The following is a 24,192-nucleotide window of genomic DNA, read 5'->3' as shown; positions in this document are numbered from 1 at the left end:
TACATTATGGGAGATAAGATAAAAGAGCTGGCAGTTCTCACTATAATAGTCAATAACTAAATGATGTAAATGGAATATGCCGATACTTGCAATCAAATTGTTTCACTCTATTTTAAAATCACTGTAGCTTCGATTGGCATTGTTACCGCTGTCACGATAATTAACAAAGTCTCAATTATCCATTTTTGCGTTTAATCCTCAGCGGACGTTGAGCAGCAGATCGGATTCAAATCCAATAAAAATCGGACACACAAGATGGCATCGAGAGTTGATTATAGTCTTGTCATGCTAATAAATGTCTAATTGATAGTTTATATAACATATCAGGCCCAAGGAAAGAACCTGCATTAGGCAGATTTAGCTCTTGCATAATGCATGTCTAATTAACTTTAAGAATATATTTAGTTAGATGCTATGACAATCCGAAATTAAACTTGTTTTTGGAGCTAAAAGAAGAGCTTAATATGGCAATAGTGTACGGTATCATATATTCTACTTTCATTTTATACAATGTAACGTTGGGTTGTCTTGGTTGATAAATATAGAAGAGTTTGGGCGATTCCGGTGTTTATTATGAATAGGTTGACAACCGAAATGTTGCTAGCTTGATGGTCGAATCTGCAGGTAGGCGAATAGGTTGCCAAACTATGTTCGGCCCAGAGTTGGGCCCTCACTGATCAGCAGTGAATATTCACTGAAAGGAATGACATCGGTGCGGCTTAATGAGCTCGCGATATTAACCCGTAAAACATTTATTTTTTTTAAAGTATTAGAAAAATAAATAAAGGTGTTTGAAGTATGTCTAGATGAAAAATAGTTCTTATTTAGTGTAAATGGGTATAAATACAAAGAGTAAAAGGCACCATTCTGCCGGCACCAGTTAACGCCACAGAATATATAACCCTATTTAGAGTTATCAAAATATTTTGTTGTTTTTTTATTTTCAGAATACCCCCTCTAGAAACGATTAACTTCTGTGGGTTTGAAAAATAGAAAAGGACGAAACTAATCTTTTCTAGAGGGGGTATTCTGAAATTAAAAACAAAAATTTTTGATAAATCGTTATAGGGTTATATATTTCCGGAGAAATTCAGTTAAATTGGACTACATGTGTGCTTTCTCCGAAAACTGACATATCCTTTGAAAATGCTAATGGGACTAAATTCACGGGGAAATTTAAATAAGAATAAAACTGGTTTCGCCGAATAAAGGACGCCCATCATCAAAACGTGACACAACCTGAATAGTTCTAATGTAGCTGAAGACCTTCACTACCGAACAGGCCAACGCGAGAGCAGTTTGACTTCGTATCTTCGCCTTCGCAAATATTCGCGTTTGTTATGTATCTGTTAAAAGCGCATAATATGTAACAATCAAGCATTTCTGGTATTTTCGTCCTTTGCGAAATGGCCGTGTTCAGCACCTATTCGGTGGAAAGAGATAGAGAATAGGGTTTAACGTCCAATCGACACAAACTAGGTCATTTCGGGTCTATCATATGGTTCAATTTTATTTCAATAATTTGGATGGGAATGGAAACCACACCACTCGAATCAATGACTGAAATTAGTCAGTAAGACCACATATGGGCTTATGAATACGACGAATCATTTATCTCATTGTACAGATTAACATCAAACGATGATGGTATTTGTAAATTTCGTTTCAATTAAATGAATCTGAATAGAATAAAATATGTGGTAGTCAAAGTTTAACCAGATACTCTCTAGATATCAAGTCATATCATGTCGATTGTGTTCAATAATACTTAAAGGGACAATCTAGATTATATTTTGGAGAATACAATTGCTTAAGTTTGTGTGAAAAGCCCTTACAAACCTCTGCCCTAGTGCTGGGCAACTAACTCAATATACGTGCCACATTTTCAAACAACTTAAACCAGCAATGCTTTAACATCAGGATATGGAGACCGGTGTCCCAAGCTGTATTATACAGTTTTTAGATCAAACGTTTATTTTATACAAATAACGTGTAGATGGAATTTACCATTCGTTATCAAGTACAGCATTGTATAGACCTCTAAAGGAACAAAATATTATCAGGTCCCCCAACGGAAAAATTGACCCGAAATCTTAAAGGGTTATGTGTCCGGGTAAGCGGTTTTGACGTTCACGTCCAAACGACTCAATATTTTGAGGTGAAATTTTCAGACAAGTTAATTACACCAGTCCTCTATATGTTGGCGTTTATATTTCAGACAAGTTAATTACACCATTCCTCTATATGTTAGCGTTTATATTTCAGACAAGCTAATGACACCATTCCTTTATATGTTTGTGTTTATATTTCATACGTACATGGACTTTTATATCTGAGACTCTGTTAAAATCGGTGTTGTCCCTTTGTCCTTAAAAAAAGACGATTTGATTTGCAATGTCTGCAAGCTGTTCCAGGACTTTTATTCAACATGATATAATATCTTTAATAAAAGTGTACAGATAAACGAAACAACAAAAACTGTCTGCAATTAGCATTTTATTTCTATCACGCGACATATACGGGCCCAACAAGTTATTTGCTGAATATGGTATTTGATATGTTTATCAAAATTGTTTACCACTGTCGTCAAGTTAGTTTACAACCATGGTGTAAGGCATGGTTGTAAGTATTCCTATTGTGTATAATATCACTGAAACGAACAATCTATGAATAACTCGACGACTGATATACCTGTAATGTTAGAGTTACTGACATGTTATGTATAATAACTGCTGTACGTTTTTGGTATACTTTTAAAATGTGCTACGATGCAAAGTTATGATGACAAATTATATAAACAATGTATAAAATTGGTAAGTTCAGTTCAGTTCAGTTCCGTTCCCTGTTCCGTTCCACATTTTAGCAACACCCAAAAATTAGCTATGATAAACTGAATGGAATGAAACGAAATTGGGATTAACGACCTACTGCTCCAACTGTGCTAATGAAGACGTACATACGCTAAATACAAAAAAAAAATGTCAGCAAGGCATTAAAGCTCATTGTATTCATTTATTCACTTGTTACCCGTTAAATAAATAATTGAATACAATGAATAGCCCTTTGTACATCGTTACAAAAGAACCGAAACTAGAGGACACGATTCATGATCGTGACACAAACTACACAACATATTACGAGGGCCCATTAGTGCCAAACAATTTCTTTTGTAATCCGTTTGGACGAATTAGTATCTCGTTTGAACGAATAAATTAATTCGTTTGAACGAATAAATTAATTCGTTTGAACGAATAAATTGTTCGTTTGAACGAATAAATTTTTCGTTTGAACGAATAAATTTTTCGTTTGAACGAATTAATTATTTTGTTTGAACGAATAATTATTTTGTTTGAACGAATTAATTATTTTGTTTGAACGAATTAATTATTTCGTTTGAACGGATTAGTATCTCGTTTAAACCAATTTCTATCTCGTTTAAACCAATTTCTATCTCGTTTAGACGAATTTCTATCTCGTTTAAACGAATTTCTATCTCGTTTGACCGAATTGATTATCTCCATTGAACGCATTAATTGTCTCTATGGAACGAATTAGTGTTTCGATTGCACAGAAGCGTGGGGGTAATGACCGAATAGTTAGCGTGTGCGCGCTGTATCATGAGGGTCTGTCATTGTGCCTACTGGTGTGGTTTCGATTTCCCGGCTGTACGCATCAAGTTGAAAAGAAAACCAATAATTGTTTTTAATGGCCTAAGAAAATGAAAGACGTTTGTTTGTATGAAGACGAAAATGGTGTCTGAATTATAGATACACTTCAAACGTTTATGACAAGGTTTGGGAGTTTTTGTCTGGAATTTGTCACCACAAAGAGACCACAAGATATTGGACATAAAAATCAATTATGTTTTCTCAAAAATTTCTTCTCAGACTCCCTTATCTCCCTGTTTTTGGTCGACGATGATACTCTCGTCTTTATCAAGCCAATGATGACATTTATTCTAGCTTATTGATGCTTGGTAACTGCAAATATAGGCCTCCTTGTCGCGGTTTTTAAAATACAGGATTTTAATCTTAATGTATCTTATGACTCTGTTGTACACAAATAGCATATTTATTGAGCAACGATAATATATGAATAGCGATATTGCGAGTTTATACAGAAGTCACGAACAATGATTATTTGAAATGTTACTTCCACAGACGGCTCTATTGAAAAGACATTTCCAGAAGAAGAGCAGGGGCATACCGCTTTGAACTGAAGACCAGAACAAATGTGACTGGAAATCAGCCGACTGAAATTCATTGTCCGAATGCCAAACATTTCGTACTATCTTATTTCACGGCTATTGACTTAACGGACCCCAGGTTGGAAAACACTGTCTTAAACATTGTGCTTTTCTAATCTACTTCAAAAACTACTTGGCAGTTTGAATTCCACAAAGAGTATTAAGCAGCACTGGTGTCCGAGCAAAAACTCCTCCATGACACACTACACGGCGTAAGTCCGTCTTCATTATCCCAGTTGTAGAAAAGCTACGTTAAATTCCACTTCACTTCATTTATTTTCATTCTAGCTGGTGATTCCCCAAATTCTACAAACCTCTTTATACGTTATCGTAATATCATCCACATCAAGATGAAATAAACAAATAAATAACATATGTCCAATATCTTGTAGTAAAAAACACCACAGGCGAAAATCTTGTGAAATGTGATACCACACCGGGGGATAAGAAGGTTTGAGAAGAAATTTTTGAAAAAATTGAATTTTTTTCTATTTGCAATATCTTGTGGAAGTCTTGTGGTGAAAATAAAATTTGGCAGAATATACTTTCCCCATATCTTTCAAGATGATATGGTAAACTATTAATGTTCCAGAAAAATAAATGGAAAATGTTTCACAAAATGTTCATGGTCCAAGTTTTCCAAACGCCCCCAAACCTTACCATGTCTATAATTCTATAGTGATAGCCATAGTATAAAGACAACTCCCCTACCAAATGTGCTCATGTTGACTTTTGCTTTTATTTTGAAAGTTATTCGTTTGTTTTTATCATTTATTTGAAGCGCCATTTCAGCAATGTTTTAGTTTAGCATGTAATGATTTTTTACAGTTCTATAAATTGGAAATTCAAGTTAATAAAATAGTGTTTAAAGAATGTTATTATGTTGTTTTAGTTTGTAAATAATTTAGATTCAGAACAGCATATCCTTCCTGTAAAGTCAATCCAGTAACATATCACAATTAACATAAATTTGATGTTACGTTTGTCTGACAATTTGATGCTAGTGCCAGTTAGTACTCATGAGACGTAATTTGTGGCATCCTCATTTATGATATCTTAATTCGTTTTAGAAAACTTATTTAATCAAATATGTTTTGGAGACATTCCTTAGATATACATCCATTAAATCTGCTTTTACGAGATTCAAGTTTGAATATTGAAAAACGAGTAGCTCGTTTATCGAGATTCGGCAATATCGAAAAACGAGCTAGTTGTTTTTCGTGATTCGCCAATACCGAGAAACGAGTAGCTCGTTTTTCGATATTCACCAATATCGAAAAACGGAAATCGAGCGAACTTCACACGGTCATGAAACTGGATATTGATATTTTCCATTATATTTATAATATATACATGATATATATATACAGTACAGTCATTATCAGTATTGATAATACATGTAAGTACCATCAATACCAGTGTTAATAAACATAAATAAGTTTAATTAATATTGATATATCTACAGATGAGTAAAATAAATGAATAATATCCTCAGTTTCTTCTTTACAAACAGGATATAAATTATCAACAGTTTTACCAATTTTGTTTGGTGCCTTCTTTACATTTACTTTTTAATAACAGTGAATCATTAGAATCATTTGTTGTCCATTTAATGTTTTAAGGAATATAATCATCAGGATTTGACTGAGTATTTATTATGTCTTTCTAATAGTGTGTTATATTATACAGTTTTCACACCATATAAGGGTATATTTCTGAATATAAATATTGACTATTCATAGATATTCTATTATGACGACTTGCAAGGAAGTATTTAAATAGAAGCTGCAAGTCGCTGACACCACTTCTAATCCTCGCTACAGGTTGTATAGAGTCCAGCATCATACCTGAAACACTGGTAAGCTGTATATAGTCCAGCATCAACCTGACACAAACACTGGTAAGTATTTTAATTCGATTATTTCCCAAGTGGTCAGGACTTCGTAAAGATAAAATGGGTCAAGTTGGTGGTTTTTATTCCGTATCTAGGCCTGAACTAGAATGAGCTGTACATCAAGTAGGGAAGTATTTCTACACTGCAGGTGTATACGTGAAGAATAGATGTTGGTGTTTGATGAATTACTTATCCCTGTACACATGCGGGATGGGCATTATTGATTATATTTAAATACCCCCCCTCTCTCTCTCTCTCTCGCTCTCTCTCTCTCTTGTGTGAAACACTATTGTTTTTGTTATTACTTATATTCTTCTGATTATTATTATTATTATTTTTCTTCCAATTTGATCATATCTCATAAACTTCATGTCGGATTGATCAGATGCCTTCAGTTTTACCAAGAAAGTGAGTGACTTACAGATAAAAGCTGTTTCGAACGTTCTACTACAATACGAAAAGTCCAAAATCAACTTGGTTTTTTTTTTTGTAAATATTGCCGTATCATTAACATTTGATACATTTTGAAATATACGGAGATAGGGCACATAACCACTATACTTTAGATTTTTGATTTTCGTAGAATCCGTTATTAATCAGGGTCATCTGATTTTAGCAAAAACGTGAACAATTTTTGTCTCGATAATTTTCTTTAGCAGCCATTGGTTAATTCAGTTTATAGGTTTTAGGTTAATTATTTATTGCCCTTTCGCAACTGTTTTTATTTAGGATAAAGTTTCCTGTCGGCACCGCAAGTGGCGTAATTTTGCCCAAAACTACAATTTTTAGAAGCAATTATTAATTTTTACAAATCTGATAGATCAAGATCAATGCCCCTACTACAGGCACAGAATATGTCAACATGTGGGCTCATATTTTTGTTTAATTGCCTGTTTTGTATTTGCGCCATTTCGATTTAAAGGTGAATAAAGATGTAAAATATGAGATATTTACAATGCATTCGGGCTTTTCCTATTTTGAAATATTTCTCGTAACTTCCATAAACTTGTAACATTAAGTCAAAGTTAGTTTGTAATATGAGCAGTTGCTGAGAAATAGTCAAATGTGTATGAGTCACTTTTCACTACCTATAAAAGAGTCAATTACTATTGTACTTTAATAAAAGTGATACCATTTGATGCATAAAAAACAAATATGTGTTATGACAAAACAATTTAAAATTGACACCGGGAGCGATGCTATTTTAATTTCCACCCAAGTCATTTGTAACGGTGGCTGATAAGGGACATGAAAAATAATATCATTTATTTTTTTTTAATATTCACACAAGTCAATTTTAATATATTTTGTGTTTTAAAAAAAATCTTTGTGGTGGGAAAATGAACGTGCAACGCATTTAACTGAAATGAAATGGGGTTTTAACGTCCTACTGTTCTGTTCCGACTGGGCTAATGAATACAATATGCCAGAAGGGAAAATATGCTCTGACATATGAAATTTCAACTGTCAAGAGTTATTTTACATGCACACCAATGTGTAGTAGGGATCTGGGTATTGATATCAGTATGCAGTGGATGCACCCATCATCCAGACATCGAATTCAGCGCACAGTGTGTTGGAAAGGGATAACAAAAACAACGTGGCCTATGTGCACTAGTGATGGGTCACACGCATGGACACAAACACAGAGAGTCTTGTCTTGAAGACAAAGGGCCCCCTTTCTTACTGGACACAGAGGGTGCCTTTTCTTGAACGTGGGGCATTTCAACTGGATTTGGTGCTTCCTTTTAGTTTAATTTTTAGAGATTTTCACAAAATTCATTTACATCACTTTCCAATATATTTATATGGCAAATTTTGGGCATAACACAAACTAAGTCATTTCATGACTATCATATGATTCTTATATCATTTCAATAGTCAGTTTGGGCTGGGAGTACAGGTCTTTAGTATTAGGGAGAAACTGGAGTACCCGGATAAAACCCACAAGGTTGGACAAACCTTGTTACGCACGAGCGAGAAATCGAAACAACACCCCTTGAAGTGTGAAGCAATGTTAACTATTCACCCCCCCCCCCTTTTCAATTCTGAAATTTTAATAAACGCCCGAAATCGAATAAAACACTAATTTTTCTCTTCTTTTAATTGTATACCACGAAGTTGTACTGAATTGACTATGACTTAAAACATTTAAAACATACTTTGTTTGACATTTGTTTATAACTCCATACAATATTTTTATTGTTAACTTCTAGACGACCTCGCCTAGTCTCATCTTGTCTGATCTGGTTTCGATCCTAGCTTATAAACTCTTCTAGACAACGATCTCACAAGATTACACATCTGACTATATTGCATCATATCAGATTTAAGATTCAATACAGATTGCTTATAAGACAAAGGACATTACATAACACGAACCAGCTATAAGTTTATATTATGGTATGACTAATAAGTGTCAGAGTCATCATGGGTGTCAATGGCAGACATCAAAATATTTTAATAAATTCAACTGTCATTATGTAACACATTTATCAGAAACCGAATATTATTTGCTAATGCTACTACAAGACTCTGATTGGATTGTTGGAAATCAATCGGCATAAAGTGGGGGTTCGGTTGCAAAGCAATTGGAAACTATGTGAAAATTGATAGGTTGTTTGGGATTGAGGTCAACCTTTAAAGTCAGGCTGTATCGGACCACATTGATGTTGGTGTATTCACAGGCGGGATAGCTTGTATTCACAGACCGGAATAACAGGGACACGTGTTAGTGACAGTTAAATTTTCAAAATTTTCTCTCGACGCTTCCGTCTACGTGGACTGTAAACGATTGATTAGTTGAATGGAATTCGAGTCATTCTTGTTTGGGAGAACCCGATATTTTTTGGAACATTTCAGGTTTTGTCCCCTTACCATTCATCGATCCCGTACGCCTATGAACACAGCATATACATAATGTGCAAGAATGGCCTAATATGAAATTAATATTTTGGTGAATTTCTTGATAAAATTATTTATAAAATTAAGATGTGTCTTAGGTCTGGCATTGCATATTTATATATAAGAGAGGGTCGTTTACTTACAGGGACGTGGACAACTGTCGTAGATTGGGGACAGATTATCACATAAAACATGTTATATATACAGTACAGTCAATATCAGTATTAATAATGTCATTGTTAATAAACATAAATGAGTGTAATTAATATTGATATATCTACAGATGAGTAAAATAAATGAATGTAATATCATTGATACATCTACAGACTAGTAAAATAAATGAATACTATCTTCAGTTTATGTTTTTCAGACAACATAGTGTTCGATTTTAAAATCAATGTTGATATGTTTGGGGTCTTATTCACATTCACTTTTTAATAACAGTGAGTATAAAATTATCGTATTAAAATAATTTGGTGTTAAAAATTGTCCCCCATTTAAATGAGTATATATCATGACTTTCCAAATCTCTGGTATTGCTACTTGGGTTATATTATACAGTTTCCACACCATACAAGGGTTTATTTCTGAATATAAATATTGTCTATCCATAGATATTCTATTATGACGACATGCACGGAAGTATTTTAAGTCTCTCAAACCACTTCTAATCTTCGCTATAGGTTGGATATAGTCCATCATCATACCCGAGACACTGGTAAGCTGTATATAGTCCATCATCATACCTGAGACACTGGTAAGCTGTATATAGTCCAGTATCATACCCGAGACACTGGTAAGTATGTGCCTACTTCATTGTGTTTTTAATTCGATTATTTCCCAAGTGGTCAACACTTCGTAAGGATAAAATGGGTCAAGTTTGTGGTTTTTATTCCGTACCTCGGCCTGGACTAGAATGAGCTGTACACCAAGTAAGAAGTATTTCTACATTGCAGGTGTAAACGTGTAGAATATATATTGTTTGATTAATTACTTATCCCTGTACACATGAGGGATGGGCATTATTGATTATATTTAAATAACACCCCCCCCCTCTCTCTCTCTCTCTCTCTCTCTCTCTCTCTCTTGTGTGTGAAACACTATTGTTTTTGTTATTACTTATGTTCTTCTGATTGTTATTATTATTTTTCTTCCAATTTGATCATATCTCTTGATCAGATGCCTTCAGTTTTACCGAGAAAGTGATTGTGACTTACAGATAAAAACTGTTTCGAACGTTCTACTACAATACGAAAAGTCCAAAATCAACTTTGTTGTCGTTTTTTTAAGTATTGCCGTATTATTAACAATAATGATCAGATTTTAACATTTGATACATTTTGAAATAGCCGGAGATAGGGCACATAGCCACTATACTTTAGATTTTTGATTTTCGTAGAATCCGTTATTAATCGCTAAATTTTGACAATTTTTTTTTTATTGATGAATATTCTTTTGTGGCATTTTACCTAGTGTGATAGGGTCATCTGATTTGAGCAAAAAAGTGAACAATTTTTGTCTCGATAATTTTCCTTAGCAGCCATTGGCTAATTCAGTTTATAGGTTTTAGGTTAATTATTTATTGCCAAATTTGCATAAATTAAAGTACACATGTCCCGTGGTGCCCTTTCGCAACTGTTTTTATTTAGGATAAAGTTTCCTGTCGGCACCGCAAGTGGCGTAATTTTGCCCAAAACTACAATTTTTAGAAGCAATTATTATTTTTTACAAATCTGATAGATCAAGATCAATGCCCCTACTACAGGCACAGAATATGTCAACATGTGGGCTCATATTTTTGTTTAATTGCCTGTTTTGTATTTGCGCCATTTCGATTTAAAGGTGAATAAATATGTAAAATATGAGATATTTACAATGCATTCGGGCTTTTCCTATTTTGAAATATTTCTCGTAACTTCCATAAACTTGTAACATTAAGTCAAAGTTAGTTTGTAATATGAGCAGTTGCTGAGAAATAGTCAAATGTGTATGAATCACTTTTCACGTTATTTTACCTGTAGAAGAGTCCATTACTATTGTACTTTCATAAAAGTGATACCATTTGATGCATAAAACAAATATGTGTTATGTCAAATTGATTACAATTGAACATTGACACCGGGGGAGACGGCCTTTTCTCGAAAACTGGGGGTATTTTTTACCTTCTAAAACAATATTTCTTATCACTATAATTACTTGCTACGTTTTAACTTTCAGTTTAAATCAACATATCAATAAAAAGGACATGGCCATATAGATATCACAACACGGTTTGTAATTTGTTCAATTGCGACGAAATAGACGATTTTCTAAAAAGTCATTTTGCATGGTTTCTGGTTTACAAAAGTGTCAAATATTATTTGATTTTCATACAATTTTCCCCATGTGATACCTTATGCCATATATGATTTCATAAAACTAATTTAACATTTCATTATCAACGGAAGTAATGTCATTTTGGCAAAAACAATAATTTTAGCCTCCAAAACAAATATTTGTTTGAAGTAAGTGATATTCCATATTCGTATAGAATTTTGATTTCAATGGACAAAAACACAGATATCAAAGACGTGTTTCTTACATCTTCCCTTACCGAGAAATAGCCAATATTGTTGTGAGGATTTTAAAGCTTTTTCACATTTTAATAAGGCTTTGTATAAAAGGTTAATTCTGTTCAAATCGAAGTGGTTATTTCTGCAATCCAATTTATTTATTTTGTTGATAACGAAAGTGGTATCATAGTGTCAAGTCGTCGCTGTATAATTGAAACTGATATCGCTGGATTTATTGGCTAATTATGCGTCTATTTTATAACACTTGCTACGGTCACTTCAAGGGTAATGAGGCATCGGCGAAACCCGTCACCACTGCATCGCAGGTCTAGCAATTTTATTATGGTAAGGTTCGTTTCAATTAAATGAATTTGAATAGGACAAACTATTTGACAGTCAAAATTTAACCGGATACTCTCTAGACATCGAGTCATATCCTGTCGATTGTGTTAAAGAAGAAAACAATTTGATTTACAGCCATAAAGACATTTCTTTCATTTGAAATTGAAATGAGAGCTGACTCACTCTATGTCGAAATGTTGGCTCAAATAATCATAGCGAAAAAACATGAATAGGATTATTGATGCAAAAATAGAATTCCATGACCCCACCAACTCCGATAATTTACAACAGTCTTCGAAGAATCAAAACTAAATTTATCCGTGTATCGGTTTATAATTTCACACCGCGTTCCCCGAAAAATGGTAACGTATCTCTTGAGTGTTCTCCGACTTTTGTTTCATTATTTAATAACTTGTTTAATAAAGTGTAGCAATAAACGAAACTTACTTACGAGATCGTTAACTCGTAATCACAACATAATTGTCTTATTTTTTAGCGATTAAAAATGAGTTCGAGAGAGAATCATGCAAAATTTAGAAAAAAACGGCACAAACGGTTTTTGGCGATTTTGACCAAACTTTGCAAATTTGGTCATTGGGTACCCCGTATACCCCACATGAAATATGAGGGTCACCAACCTTGTAGTTACGGAGAACCAGCTATGGCCATTTTTTTGAAAAAAAAATTCCCTAAATTCAAATGCTTCCCATAAATTGCCTATTGATTTTTTTTTTTTAAATTTTGTTTTATGAATGATCTTGTCTACTACTTCAGTATATATGACTATAGTATTAAATTTTTCCGAAACCATTAGAGGCTATGAGAAATTTATTTTGAGACGTAGCTTTTGCGATATGTTAAAACATATAAATTTCATGATGCTATATCTCACCCACTGCGGGACTGAGGACAATTCTATTAATATTGGAAGTTGAGGACTACTAATACTAATATTTGGTTTTGACAAAATGACTGGCACGGATTTTTTTCATATTAAATTTGATTGTCGAACTTGAAGAAAATGACTACATTTTTTACTTCATTTTTCCAATAAAATCATTCATTGCATGGATTACTAGGCCAGATAATGCCCCAAGCAACCGACCTCCTGCAACCCTGTGTTGGGCCGGTCCAGATGATTCATTCGGGAGTTCCACAAGGATCAGTCCTTTTGGACAACTATGCAGATGATACACAGCTGATCGCAAATTATTCCCTTTCAAAAACTGTTCCATCCCCTAATTGTACACATGACATTAAGGCATAGAACTAGAATACTAGTTCTAAGATTAAAGATAGGATGGCAAGAAATATGTTGAAATTGAATTTAATTGAATTAATTAAATCAGAATGTATGTTATGTGGTGCAAATACACATCTGCAAAAATACAAGTTCAAATGTTATGGTTGTACGAGATGCAATATTTGTACCATGAGACACTCTGAAGAAGTTAGGTGTCCTCTTAGGGTCCAATTTGAGCATGTAGTCACATTAGTGGAATTTTTCGAAACTGTTATCTTCGATCCAGGAACATTGGCCAGGAAGCAGTTGCTACACTTTTATGTTCTTTGGTATTCTCAAGGATTGACTACTGTAACAGCCTGTTAGTAGAAACATCTAGTGCCAATATTAAAAAAATCAACTTGTACAAAATACCGCAGCTCGAATTCTTACCAGATCACCAAAATACTCTCATATTATTCCTTTTCTGTAATCACTCCATTGACTGCCAATTTATGAAAGAATCATCTTCAAAAGTCTGTCTTTGACGTATCAGTGTGTGAATGGCTTAGCTCAAATATACTTATCTAACCTTATGCAAATACAAGTTCCCTCGCGTAACCTCCGGCCGAACAAACCGTCATCATTTGCTCAAGGTGCAAATTAAAATGATTTGGATACGGATCGTGATCAGTGAATGCGCCTAAACTGCGGAACAATCTTCCAGAGATAATTAAATCATCATTAAATCCTTTCTTGTTTTACATCAAGATTTAAAACTCATCTTGTTATCAGGATTAATTAAATTAATTTAATTGTATGTGCAGTGGACATGCCTCTGTACATGTATTACGCGCGCCATATAAATCAGCTGTTCATTTCCCCGTCTTTTGCACAAATAAAATGCGGTTTAGTAGCCAGTTATCCGAAAGAAACTACAATAGCATATTCCTGAAGCAATAGCCCGAGAAATACCGCTCTGGCCATTGCTGGATTGACTTCTAATACTTATGTTTTTTGGGGAGTGTGTCTATTCTTCCCGTTCAATCAAATCGTCTTTCGTTTTATCTGGGGTCTTCCCTAAAATTTTGGAGAGTGATTTAAGGTATTAAAAAGGGTGAAAGTATTGTTCGTCTCCAAACAGTATTGTTTGCATTGTAGCCATTTTGATAGCCTCGTTTATCGCGCAATCAGTTTTTCTGCAATATTCTGCCATGCACTGGTTAATTGGACGTAATAAATTTCGTGAATCATGACCTAACGTTATGTAAACATATTTGGAGCTCTGTTTAAACTCGAATGATATTGTTACGCAGTTAGGTATTGGCTGTTGATCGGACTATTGACCAGTCATAATTTGGAAAAGAAATTTGCTTTCATTACGGCAGTGTTGAGTGGGATTAGGTCTCATCAAACGAAACACTGCGCGGAGTATTCTACAATAGTGACCCTACTCTCATATACTATTTGTTTTTGTCTTTTTGAAATATCGCTTGATTCGTTTGTCAAGTATAGACAGATGTACATGACTACTACACTATTTAGTTTTTACGATTTGCTGTTCCAAAATTCATCATCCTTCTACTAGATCATGAGATTATATTGCCGAATTAATAAAATGTTGAAAAATAGTCTAGAGAGGTTAATTGTATTTACCAAGAACAGCTCTTTTGGCATTTACAGTAAATTAAGCTTTTAAAAATTTTAACGGTGTAATTGTGAGCTCTGTTTTCGTGATTAGATACTTATTAGACAGATAAACAGATAGATATTTTGGTACCTTACAACACTAAGTCTCTATACCAAAGACCGCTCAACGTAAGTCCATCAAACTTTCAGAATGTATACTTACTAACCATATCTGCTACCCTATAAAGCTTCATTAATCTACTCGCCGTAGTTTAGTTGTAAGCCATAATTGAAAAGTGGCCGAAAAATGATGATTTTTTTCGGTCTTAAAATCTCAAATATTTTTCTACACTCTAAAAATGGTTCGATTGATCTAAAATTGTGGCAGTGGGGTTTGGAGGGGTTACCCATCATATATAAATTCAAATGGTGAAAATCGATCACCCACCATGTGCCGGTCCCTGCATGGTTCTCTCGCAAACGGATTCTTAAAAGTTGTGAAAGTTGAATCCCAAAACGGAATATCAATTTTATAAATGATTCATTTAGTTTCAGTAATTGTAAAATGCAAAAATCGCTCAATTCGGTAGCTTTTGCCGACAATAAAAACTTTGTAAACTAAAAACGAACAAAAGAAAAACGTCCACAAATGTGATCAAAACGTACCTAAATATAAATAACTGGATTCTTATAAAATAATAAATATTAACCGATCGTTTAGATATTTTATGGACATTATAGACAAGGGACATGAAAAATAATATCATTTATTTTTTTTTAAATATTCACACAAGTCCATTTTAATATAATTTTTTTTTTATAATTTTCACCCAAGTCAATTTTAATTTCCACCCAAGTCATTTGTAACATAATTTTTTTTTATACTTTCACCAAAGTCATTTGTAATATAATTTATTTTTTTTTGATAATTTTCATCGATGTCAATTTTAATTTCCATCCAAGTCATTTGTAATATTATTTGTTTTTTAGAATTTTCACCCAAATTAATTTTAATATAATTTGTTTTTCATAATTTGCACCCAAGTCATTTGTAATATAATTTAATATTCACCCAAGTCAATTTTAATAGTATTTTCACCTATGTCGATTTTAATTTCTAGCCAAGTCATTTCTAATATAATTTGTTTTTCAGAATTTCCACCCAAGTCAATTTTAATATATTTTTTTTTTAAAAAAAAATCTTTGTGGTGGGAAAATAAACGTGAAACGCATTGAAATGAAATGAAATAGGGTTTAACGTCCTACTGTTCTACCCCGACTGGGCTAATGAATGCAATATGCAAGTAAGGAAATTTTGCTCTGACATATGAAATTTCAACTGTCAAGAGTTATTTTACATGCACGCCAATGTGTACTAGGGATCTGGGTATTGATATCAGTATGCACCCAACATCCAGGCATCGAATTCAGCGCACAGTGTGTTGAAAAGGGATAACAAAAACAACGTGGCCTATGTGCACTAGTGAATGATGGGTCACACGCATGGACACAAACACAGAGAGTCTTGTCTTGAAGACAAAGGGCCCTATTTATTACTGGACACAGAGGGTGCCTTTTCTTGAACGTGGGGCACTTCAACTGGATTTGGTGCTTCCTTTAAGTTTAATTTTTAGAGATTTTCACAAAATTCGTTTATATCACTTTCCAATATATTAACATGTATATGGCAAATTTTGGGCATAACACAAACTAAGTCAATTCATGACTATCATATGATTCTTACACCATTTCAATAGTCAGTTTGGGCGTACAAGTCTTTAGTATTAGGGGCGGGGAAACTGGAGTACCCGGATAAAACCCACAAGGTTGGACAAACCATGTCACGCACGAGCGGGAAATCGAAACAACACCACTTGAAGTGTGATGCCATGTTACCTATTCACCCCCCCCCCCCGTTTCAATTCTGAAAATTTAAGATAAGAATCACGCGACGTATAGGAGTCAAACAAGTTATCTGCTTAGTATGGTATTTGATGTTAGGATTTTTTAAAATTGTTTACCACGGTCGTCAAGTTAGATCAAAATAGTATTCATATTGAATACAATAACATTCAAAAGAGAAATCTATGTAGGACTCGACGACTGGTATACGTGTAATCTTAGAGTTACTCCGATAGAATGCACTGACATGTATCATAATAGGAGATCATTTTAACAAATATAACGCTGACATGTATAGCGCGGTTTCTTGGCGTTTGTGGTTAACTTTTATACAAGTGAAATGAAATGGGGAATAACGTCCTGCTTGGCTAATGAAAACAGGCATACGCAATACAGTATGCTGTGAGGGAAATGTTGCCCCGACATCGGCGCAGTACAGCCAATATCAGTGTTAATAATACATAAATAAGTGTAATTAATATTGATATATCTACACATGAGTAAAATAAATGAAATATCTTCAGTTTCTTCTTTACAATTAAGAAGGACATAAAGTGTCACCAGTTTTAATTAATTTTTCCTTGATCCAGATAACATAATGTGGTATTTTAAAATCAATGTTGATATGTTTGGGGTCTTCTTCACATTCACTTTTTTAATAACAATGCGGGCACATAATTATGGTTTTATAATCATTTGGTGTTAATAAATTGTCATCCATTTTAAACATGTATTCGGGAACATAATCAAGATTTGAATGATTATTTATTAAGTCTTTCCAAATGTGTGGTATTGCTGCTTGGGCTATATTATACGGTCTCCATACCATATAAGGGTTTATTTCTGAATATAAATCCCGTTTTCATTAGCCCAGTTTAGGAGCAGAACAGTAGGATGTTAAACCCCATTTCATTTCATTTAATTTCTGAATATAAATACTGACTATTCATAGATATTCTATTATAACGACAAGCACGGAAGTATTTAAATAGAACAACCAAGTCTCTCAAATCTTCGTTACAGGTTGGATATAGTTCAGCATTATACCTGAGACACCGGTAAGTATGTACTTACTATAGTCTGGAATAATGTGATTTTAAATGTTTGTGATACGATATTACGATTTTATTTTTATGTCGGAAAATATTCTCCATTTAGCTGTTACGGAAATACGACCCTGGATAACTTTCAATCTGGTTGCAGGGGTAATGCGAAAGCCTTCTTTCAACTCTTTATCTATAGAAGATGACTGGCCTTTAATGTCACATGCATTATATGTCTACTTGTGACGTCACATCATACGGCGTCGATAGCGCATGCGTTGTTTACATCGGACGTAGTCTAACACAATCTGGTAGGAGGAGAATTTGTGTCTTTTACTTATTTTACGCCTTCGCGTACAATTTTATGTAGGCCTACCTACTGGCCGATGACCCGGCGCTGCACGGGTTGAATGTAGTACAACTCTGAAACCGAACGCAGTAGCCTCGGACGTAGTCTTACATCGGACGTAGTCTAACACAATCTGGTAGGAGGAGAATTTGTGTCTTTACTTATTTTACGCCTTCGCGTACAATTTTATGTAGGCCTACCTACTGGCCGATGACCCGGCGCTGCACGGGTTGAATGTAGTACAACTCTGAAACCGAACGGAGTAGCCTCGGACGTAGTCTTACATCGGACGTAGTCTAACACAATCGGGTAGGAGGAGAATTTGTGTCTTTTACTTATTTTACGCCTTCGCGTACAATTTTATGTAGGCCTACCTACTGGCCAATGACCCGGCGCTGCACGGGTTGAATGTAGTACAACTCTGAAACCGAACGCAGTAGCCTCGGGACAACCATAGCGTATCCGACAACCCGGAACAGACAGACAGACAAGGCAGACAAACAAACGACAGTCACAAATATTAGTATAGATTTACACTAAATAGAAAATATTTTTTTCAAGATATATTCACAACACATTTTTCTTAACAATTCAAAATAAATGTTTTAGAATTTAATTTGCAGAAGAAAAATAAATAATATAGAGAGCTAATCAACTCTTCCAAATGTCTCCCCTTTCACTGATTGGAGCGGCCAAGCGAATGTGTATTGCTGATCAGCTTGTAAGTTTAGTTGTAACGGAAATTATTTCCTTTAAATCCAATAGCTCTGCTTGTGTGCAGTGGTCTATTTCGTCAGTTACCAGCATGTGAGCCTTGCTTGGACTACTGTGTGGTTTATCGAAACATTATTTAGACTGGGTTTATTGTCAGAATTGTTAAAACTGAAACGAAATATTGAGTAGAATTTTTGTGAAATAATTTCTAGTTCGATTACTATTAGAACCGGATATTGGACTGACAGTTCTCACTATTTGCAATTTCCAGGGAATATTCGATCTGTAGAAAAGAGGGCGTATCAACATACATTATATTGAAGCACCTCCATGGCTTACGCTACACTAAATGAACATCAACGACGACAGTAAGTACATGTGACGTCATTAACTACGTCATTTATGATATTACAAAACAAGACAATATTAAAGCTTTTGGTAAAAGGGACATTTACAAGACACTGATGTCAATTCCATATAGTTTGGATGATAACTTCTGTCGCTAGAGCATTTCACAGGGTTCTACAAAGTGAAACAAGGGTCGTAGCTCTAGAAGTGTTATCAGAATTTGTTGAAATTCAATAACCTTAATCGCTTTACTAATTTAAATAATGCATATCGGAAGATAACTTTTGTCGACAGAATGTTTAGTAGGTTCGACAAAGTGAAACAAGGGCCATAACTCTGGACTGGTGCGTTTGTATTTACCCCCCTTGTACACAATATTTAGAGTATTTTTAACATAATCTGTCTGAAGTAGAATCAACACACAAGTACTGATCGATTTTCCAAAAGGAATCGATTTTACAGCGGCACTTTAACCTAGCACTGATACGTACACGTAAATTCGTATGACTCAATTCATATTTTTATTTTCCAGGTTGCTTGAACGAATCCGACAACTTGAAGCCGATTTTGCTAGGTTTGTTAATCGTCGACAAGCTACAGTAGCCACATTGTTGGAACTGGCCGATGAATTAAACTCAAGCAAACGCAAGGTCAGGATCAGTAAAATATCCGGTGCCGTTGGTGGAGTAGTTTCAGCAGGTTTAACAATTGCTGGATTGGCAACGATACCCCTATTTGGAGTTGGCGTTGTTTTAACAGCGGCGGGGGCTGGCGTGGGAGTTCTATCTGGTGTCACAAGTGCTGGAGCTGCCATAGGCGATATTGTAGTTAGTAAAAACACAAGAATGAAATGCAACAAAGTGCTCGAGGCAGATAACCAGGCTGTACTGGATTATCAAAATGCAATGGAGGGTTTTAGATTATTTATTCATTCCATAAGAGGCGTGGCTCCTATTGGTAGCGTAGTAACGGCGGGAATTCAATTAGTCAGATTGGTGGACGTGCTCTTGGATGCATCTGGAGCCACACTTAGAGGTGTTGGAGCTGCTATTGACGCTGTGCCCATAGTTGGAGCTGTGTTCAACCTAATCACACTCCCCATAGATATTGGTACCCTGATATCCAACGCAAGAGATATCCATAAGTCAACCCCTCATCAGGTAGCAGCACGTATCACCGAGGTAGCTCAGCAGTTGCAAGACCAACTTAGAGAGCTACAGCTAAGACATGACAAGGAAATGGAAGAACTACTAGATGCTCTTCTAAGACATAACGAGCAAATGGAAAAATTGAAATGTGCTGTTTTACATGCAGGTCGAGAAATTCCTGTTTATATTTTTGTAATTGTTGTACTTGCGATTATGATTTTGGATTTATTCTGGTTCAAGGGGCCTGATGGCCCCCCGCTGTTGCCCTATGACCTTCCGAAGCTTCCTTTCAAATAGAGGGTTATCAATTTATTGATGTAGCCCACTTAAAACCAGATATCATCATTTTCATACGATCAGCAGTTTTAACAATAAACGATTCTAACTATATCATACACAGAACTTTGTTTTATGAAAGGGTATAGCTGCTAATAAGTCACGTCATGTGGAGAACGTAACACATCCCAATTACAATTTCTACATAACAACTTTGAAACTCGTGCGACGTCATTCTTTTGCGTCAGGTATATTATGCTATGTAACACTACAGATAGCAGAAGATCAGCATAATTGATAAGACCTTTATTAAGAACATGAAATAGACACAATTCGGTAGAAGCTCAATTCCATGTCAGACTTACTGTCAATAAACACCTGCTTATATAGTGTTCAACAATTAGGGAAGATGAACAAGGGTGATCATCATATATGGTATTGTTTATTTATCAAATTATGATATCTGTAATTACACTGCATATTTCTTTGGATGTCATTGTCAGGTCATAGTATGATACACTGACCACTACTACATTCTCTTTGAAGTTCTGCCTAGTGTTATAAACATATCATGTGTAGCTTGTAAAGGACATATTGAATTAATTAGTTGTTTAATAAGATCGTAGGCAGTCCGTGCCTCAACCAAGTTTACACAGAGGTGAAACGTCAATATCAAATATTATCAAATCTGAGTTCATGCACCTAAATGATCGTTCAATTTGATGAAAAGTATAAAGATCACTTTGTCACAGCTGAAAAGGGAATGGTTAACTCAACACCAAATAAGACCCCTTAAGATGAATTTTAAATGTTTCTCTTTAGTTTTAATAGTTTACCTTGATGTGTAATTCGTTAATATTTCCAGTACAAAAAATGGCATATTTGATTTGTGTAGATTTAATTTTTATTGAAATAGTATTATGTTTCGATTTACGGCATATTTTCATGATAAAAGAATAAACCATGGCTACGTGTATGATGGGTGACAATTGATTTTGAGCCTATTTGATGCCCCCCCCCCCACCCCACAACATCGTTCTGAGCCCATGTGATGGACACGCCCCCCTCCCCTCACAACATCGTTCTGAGTTTAGTATGGAACTATTAATGAAAATGTTTTGATACTGATTGGCGGTAAATTGGACCCAAGTTGAATCCAACATGGCCGCCGTATATAATTATTATTATTATTATTACTTTTTTTAACAATATTTTATTCAGAAATTGAAGGAGATTGAGGAACAGGCATGACCTATATGACCTCTCCCGTAACGCTTATAATCCTAACCCTAACCCTAACCCCAAGTTACAAATAGATTCATTAATATGCGTAACGGCCATGTTGGACTATTTACCATCCACCATTTTGATTAATATGTCCAATATGTATTTATTTAGAAATAGATAAAACTAATCTTAAATCATGTAAAATGAACCTTTAAATGAATCAATAACTGGTGTTCCTCCTCAGATAAAATTTGAATTTTGGTGTTGAACCGATATATTCACCATACTTAGAAACAATCATAATTTACACAATTAAATGAAATGCGATGTACATCGAAGTGGCGACTGTAAGAAACGCAACTGGTCGGTTGCAATCAATACATGCGTTCAAAATGTAGTTCTCACTACGTTCTGGAAAATATTGTCAAACGGGCTCAAACTATGTGCGAATGAAGTGAACGTAGTAGCAACTATTTACAATCTGCTTATGAACTTCATGGACGGGAAGATGGTTTAGAACTTTGAGCTTGTTCAAAATTTGTCCCTTTCTGTAATTAGACGGAGTGACAACGTGATTACGAACTTGGGGTGTGTAACAACCCGTTTTACGATTTTCTGGGTCCTTTTCCAGAAAGTAGTGAGAACTAATTTGCTGTGATACAATCTGATTACAATACACATCTATATTTCGTTTCGTTTTTTTATACTTTCAATGGTCTACACTACATGACGATGTGACCGGTTGTAGTGATAGTTCGCGTCAGAGGTCATACAAGCGGCTTTTGACCCTGTGACGTCAGACATTTGATTAACCAATCAGCATTGATGTTTCTAGTGTATTACACACAGTTCCCAGCATGACCGTTTCATTGGCTTATCCCCCACATCATCCAGAACACGTAAATGATAACAACGTTTCCAGGTCCTAATTTAATAAAGACAAGTAAATCGATATTTTGAACTATAATAAAACGAAACGAAATAGGATCTGTGTTTTAATCAGATTAACTGTGATAGGGATTTCAGGACACTGGTTGTTTGGTTTCTCAATTCACCGACATCAGTGACACAAACAAAAACAAACCCACAGGTGCTTCAGTAGGTAATGGGATTTTTTTCAAAATGGCTTCCCAAGTTATAAGCTTTCAGAAAATATCAATATTGGCTATAGCCTATGTTACAAGCCGTTTAATATTTTTATACGCCCATATTTCCATGTGGGCGAATATTGTCGTCGCCCCTGTCCGTTCGTCCGTCCGTCCGTCCACAATTTGTTTTTTGACACTCTCCAGGTCACAATTTTTACCCGATTGTGACAAAACTTAAAAGATAGGTTTATCTCCCTAAGATATCGACTCCTTTCGATATTGGCATGTATCGGATCGTAACTTCATGGATTATGGCCCCTGATTGTACAGGAAATAAGAATTTAGCTTGTGGACACTCAGAGTTCACAATTATTATTCGATGTTGATGACACTTGAAGAATATGTTTATAACCCAACAATCTCCGTTCCTGTCGATATTCGCACATATCGGACCGTAACTTCCTGGATTATGACCCCTGATTGAACGAAAAATCGCGTTTTCAGCGTGTGGTACGCAAATGTTGTTAAAGAATATAATATCAATGTTGTGGACCCCCCAGAGGCCAGAAATGTTATCCGATTTTGATGAAACTTAAAACATGGGTTTATATTCCAAACATCTCGGGTGGGGGGGGGCGTAGCCCGTGCACGCTGTATCATAAGGTCTGTTATTGAGTCAACTGGCGTGATTTCGATTCCCTGGTTATACGTGACAAGGAGTAGGGTCGCTTGTCCAGCCTCGTTGGTTTCCTGCGACTGCTAAAGACCCGTAAGCGCAAGTGAATTATTGAAATAAAATTGAACCGTATGTTAGTCCCGAAATGACATAGTACGTGTCGAGTGGACGTTTAACCACATTTCCATCTCTCTCTCTCCCAAAGATCTTGATTCCTTTCAATATTCGCGCATAGCGGTCCGTAACTTCCTGGATTATGACCCCTGATTGTACGAAAAAGTCGCGATCTTGGCTTGTGGGCCCTCTAGAGGTCACAATTTTTTTTCTGATTTTAAAAATCTTTTAAATATATTATCGTTACACCCTGGTGATGATCGAGTTCGAATTTCGAAAAGAAGCGGACCCAAACTGCCCGATAAAATGAACGCAAATAGTGTAAAAGTATGTAGAAGTTTGTGGTCCTCTAGAGGTCCCAATTTTTGTCTGATTTAGATGAAACTTAAATAAATGTTTATATCCAAAGATCCCAGTTCCTTTGGATATTCGCACATATTAGACCATAACTTCCTGGGTTGTACGAAAAAAATCACATTTTTAGCTAGTGGGTCCTCTGGAGGTCACAAGTTTTATCC

At 35.1% G+C, this 24,192-nt stretch overlaps 2 protein-coding genes across 2 annotated transcripts in view; both read left to right on the top strand.

The window, feature by feature from the left end:
- LOC126825198 (uncharacterized) overlaps positions 1 to 24,192 on the top strand; it is a 118,988-nt gene that overhangs the window by 69,918 nt on the left and 24,878 nt on the right. The window contains exons 4-6 of the mRNA XM_056101860.1: positions 5,989 to 6,146; positions 9,415 to 9,487; positions 9,728 to 9,840. The gene's annotated coding sequence lies outside the window, so the exon portion shown is untranslated. The remainder of the gene's footprint in view (positions 1 to 5,988; positions 6,147 to 9,414; positions 9,488 to 9,727; positions 9,841 to 24,192) is intronic.
- Positions 18,849 to 21,524, top strand: LOC130013172 (uncharacterized). Its single transcript, XM_056101855.1, has 2 exons — positions 18,849 to 19,165; positions 19,678 to 21,524. Exons 1-2 carry the CDS (start codon positions 19,128 to 19,130, stop codon positions 20,588 to 20,590), a joined length of 951 nt encoding a protein of 316 aa, XP_055957830.1. The 5' UTR covers positions 18,849 to 19,127; the 3' UTR covers positions 20,591 to 21,524.

Source organism: Patella vulgata, chromosome 6 (assembly GCF_932274485.2).
Source record: "Patella vulgata chromosome 6, xgPatVulg1.2, whole genome shotgun sequence".
NCBI classification, from domain to species: domain Eukaryota; kingdom Metazoa; phylum Mollusca; class Gastropoda; family Patellidae; genus Patella; species Patella vulgata.
Note: the sequence above shows the minus strand (reverse complement) of the source record. Positions and strands in the feature narration are given on the sequence as shown.

Coding starts and splice junctions, on each gene's coding strand:
- LOC130013172 (XM_056101855.1), top strand. CDS start 19,128: ATGGCTTACGCTACACTAAATGAACATCAACGACGACA. Junction 19,166..19,677: donor AATGAACATCAACGACGACA/GTAAGTACATGT, acceptor TTTATTTTCCAG/GTTGCTTGAACGAATCCGAC.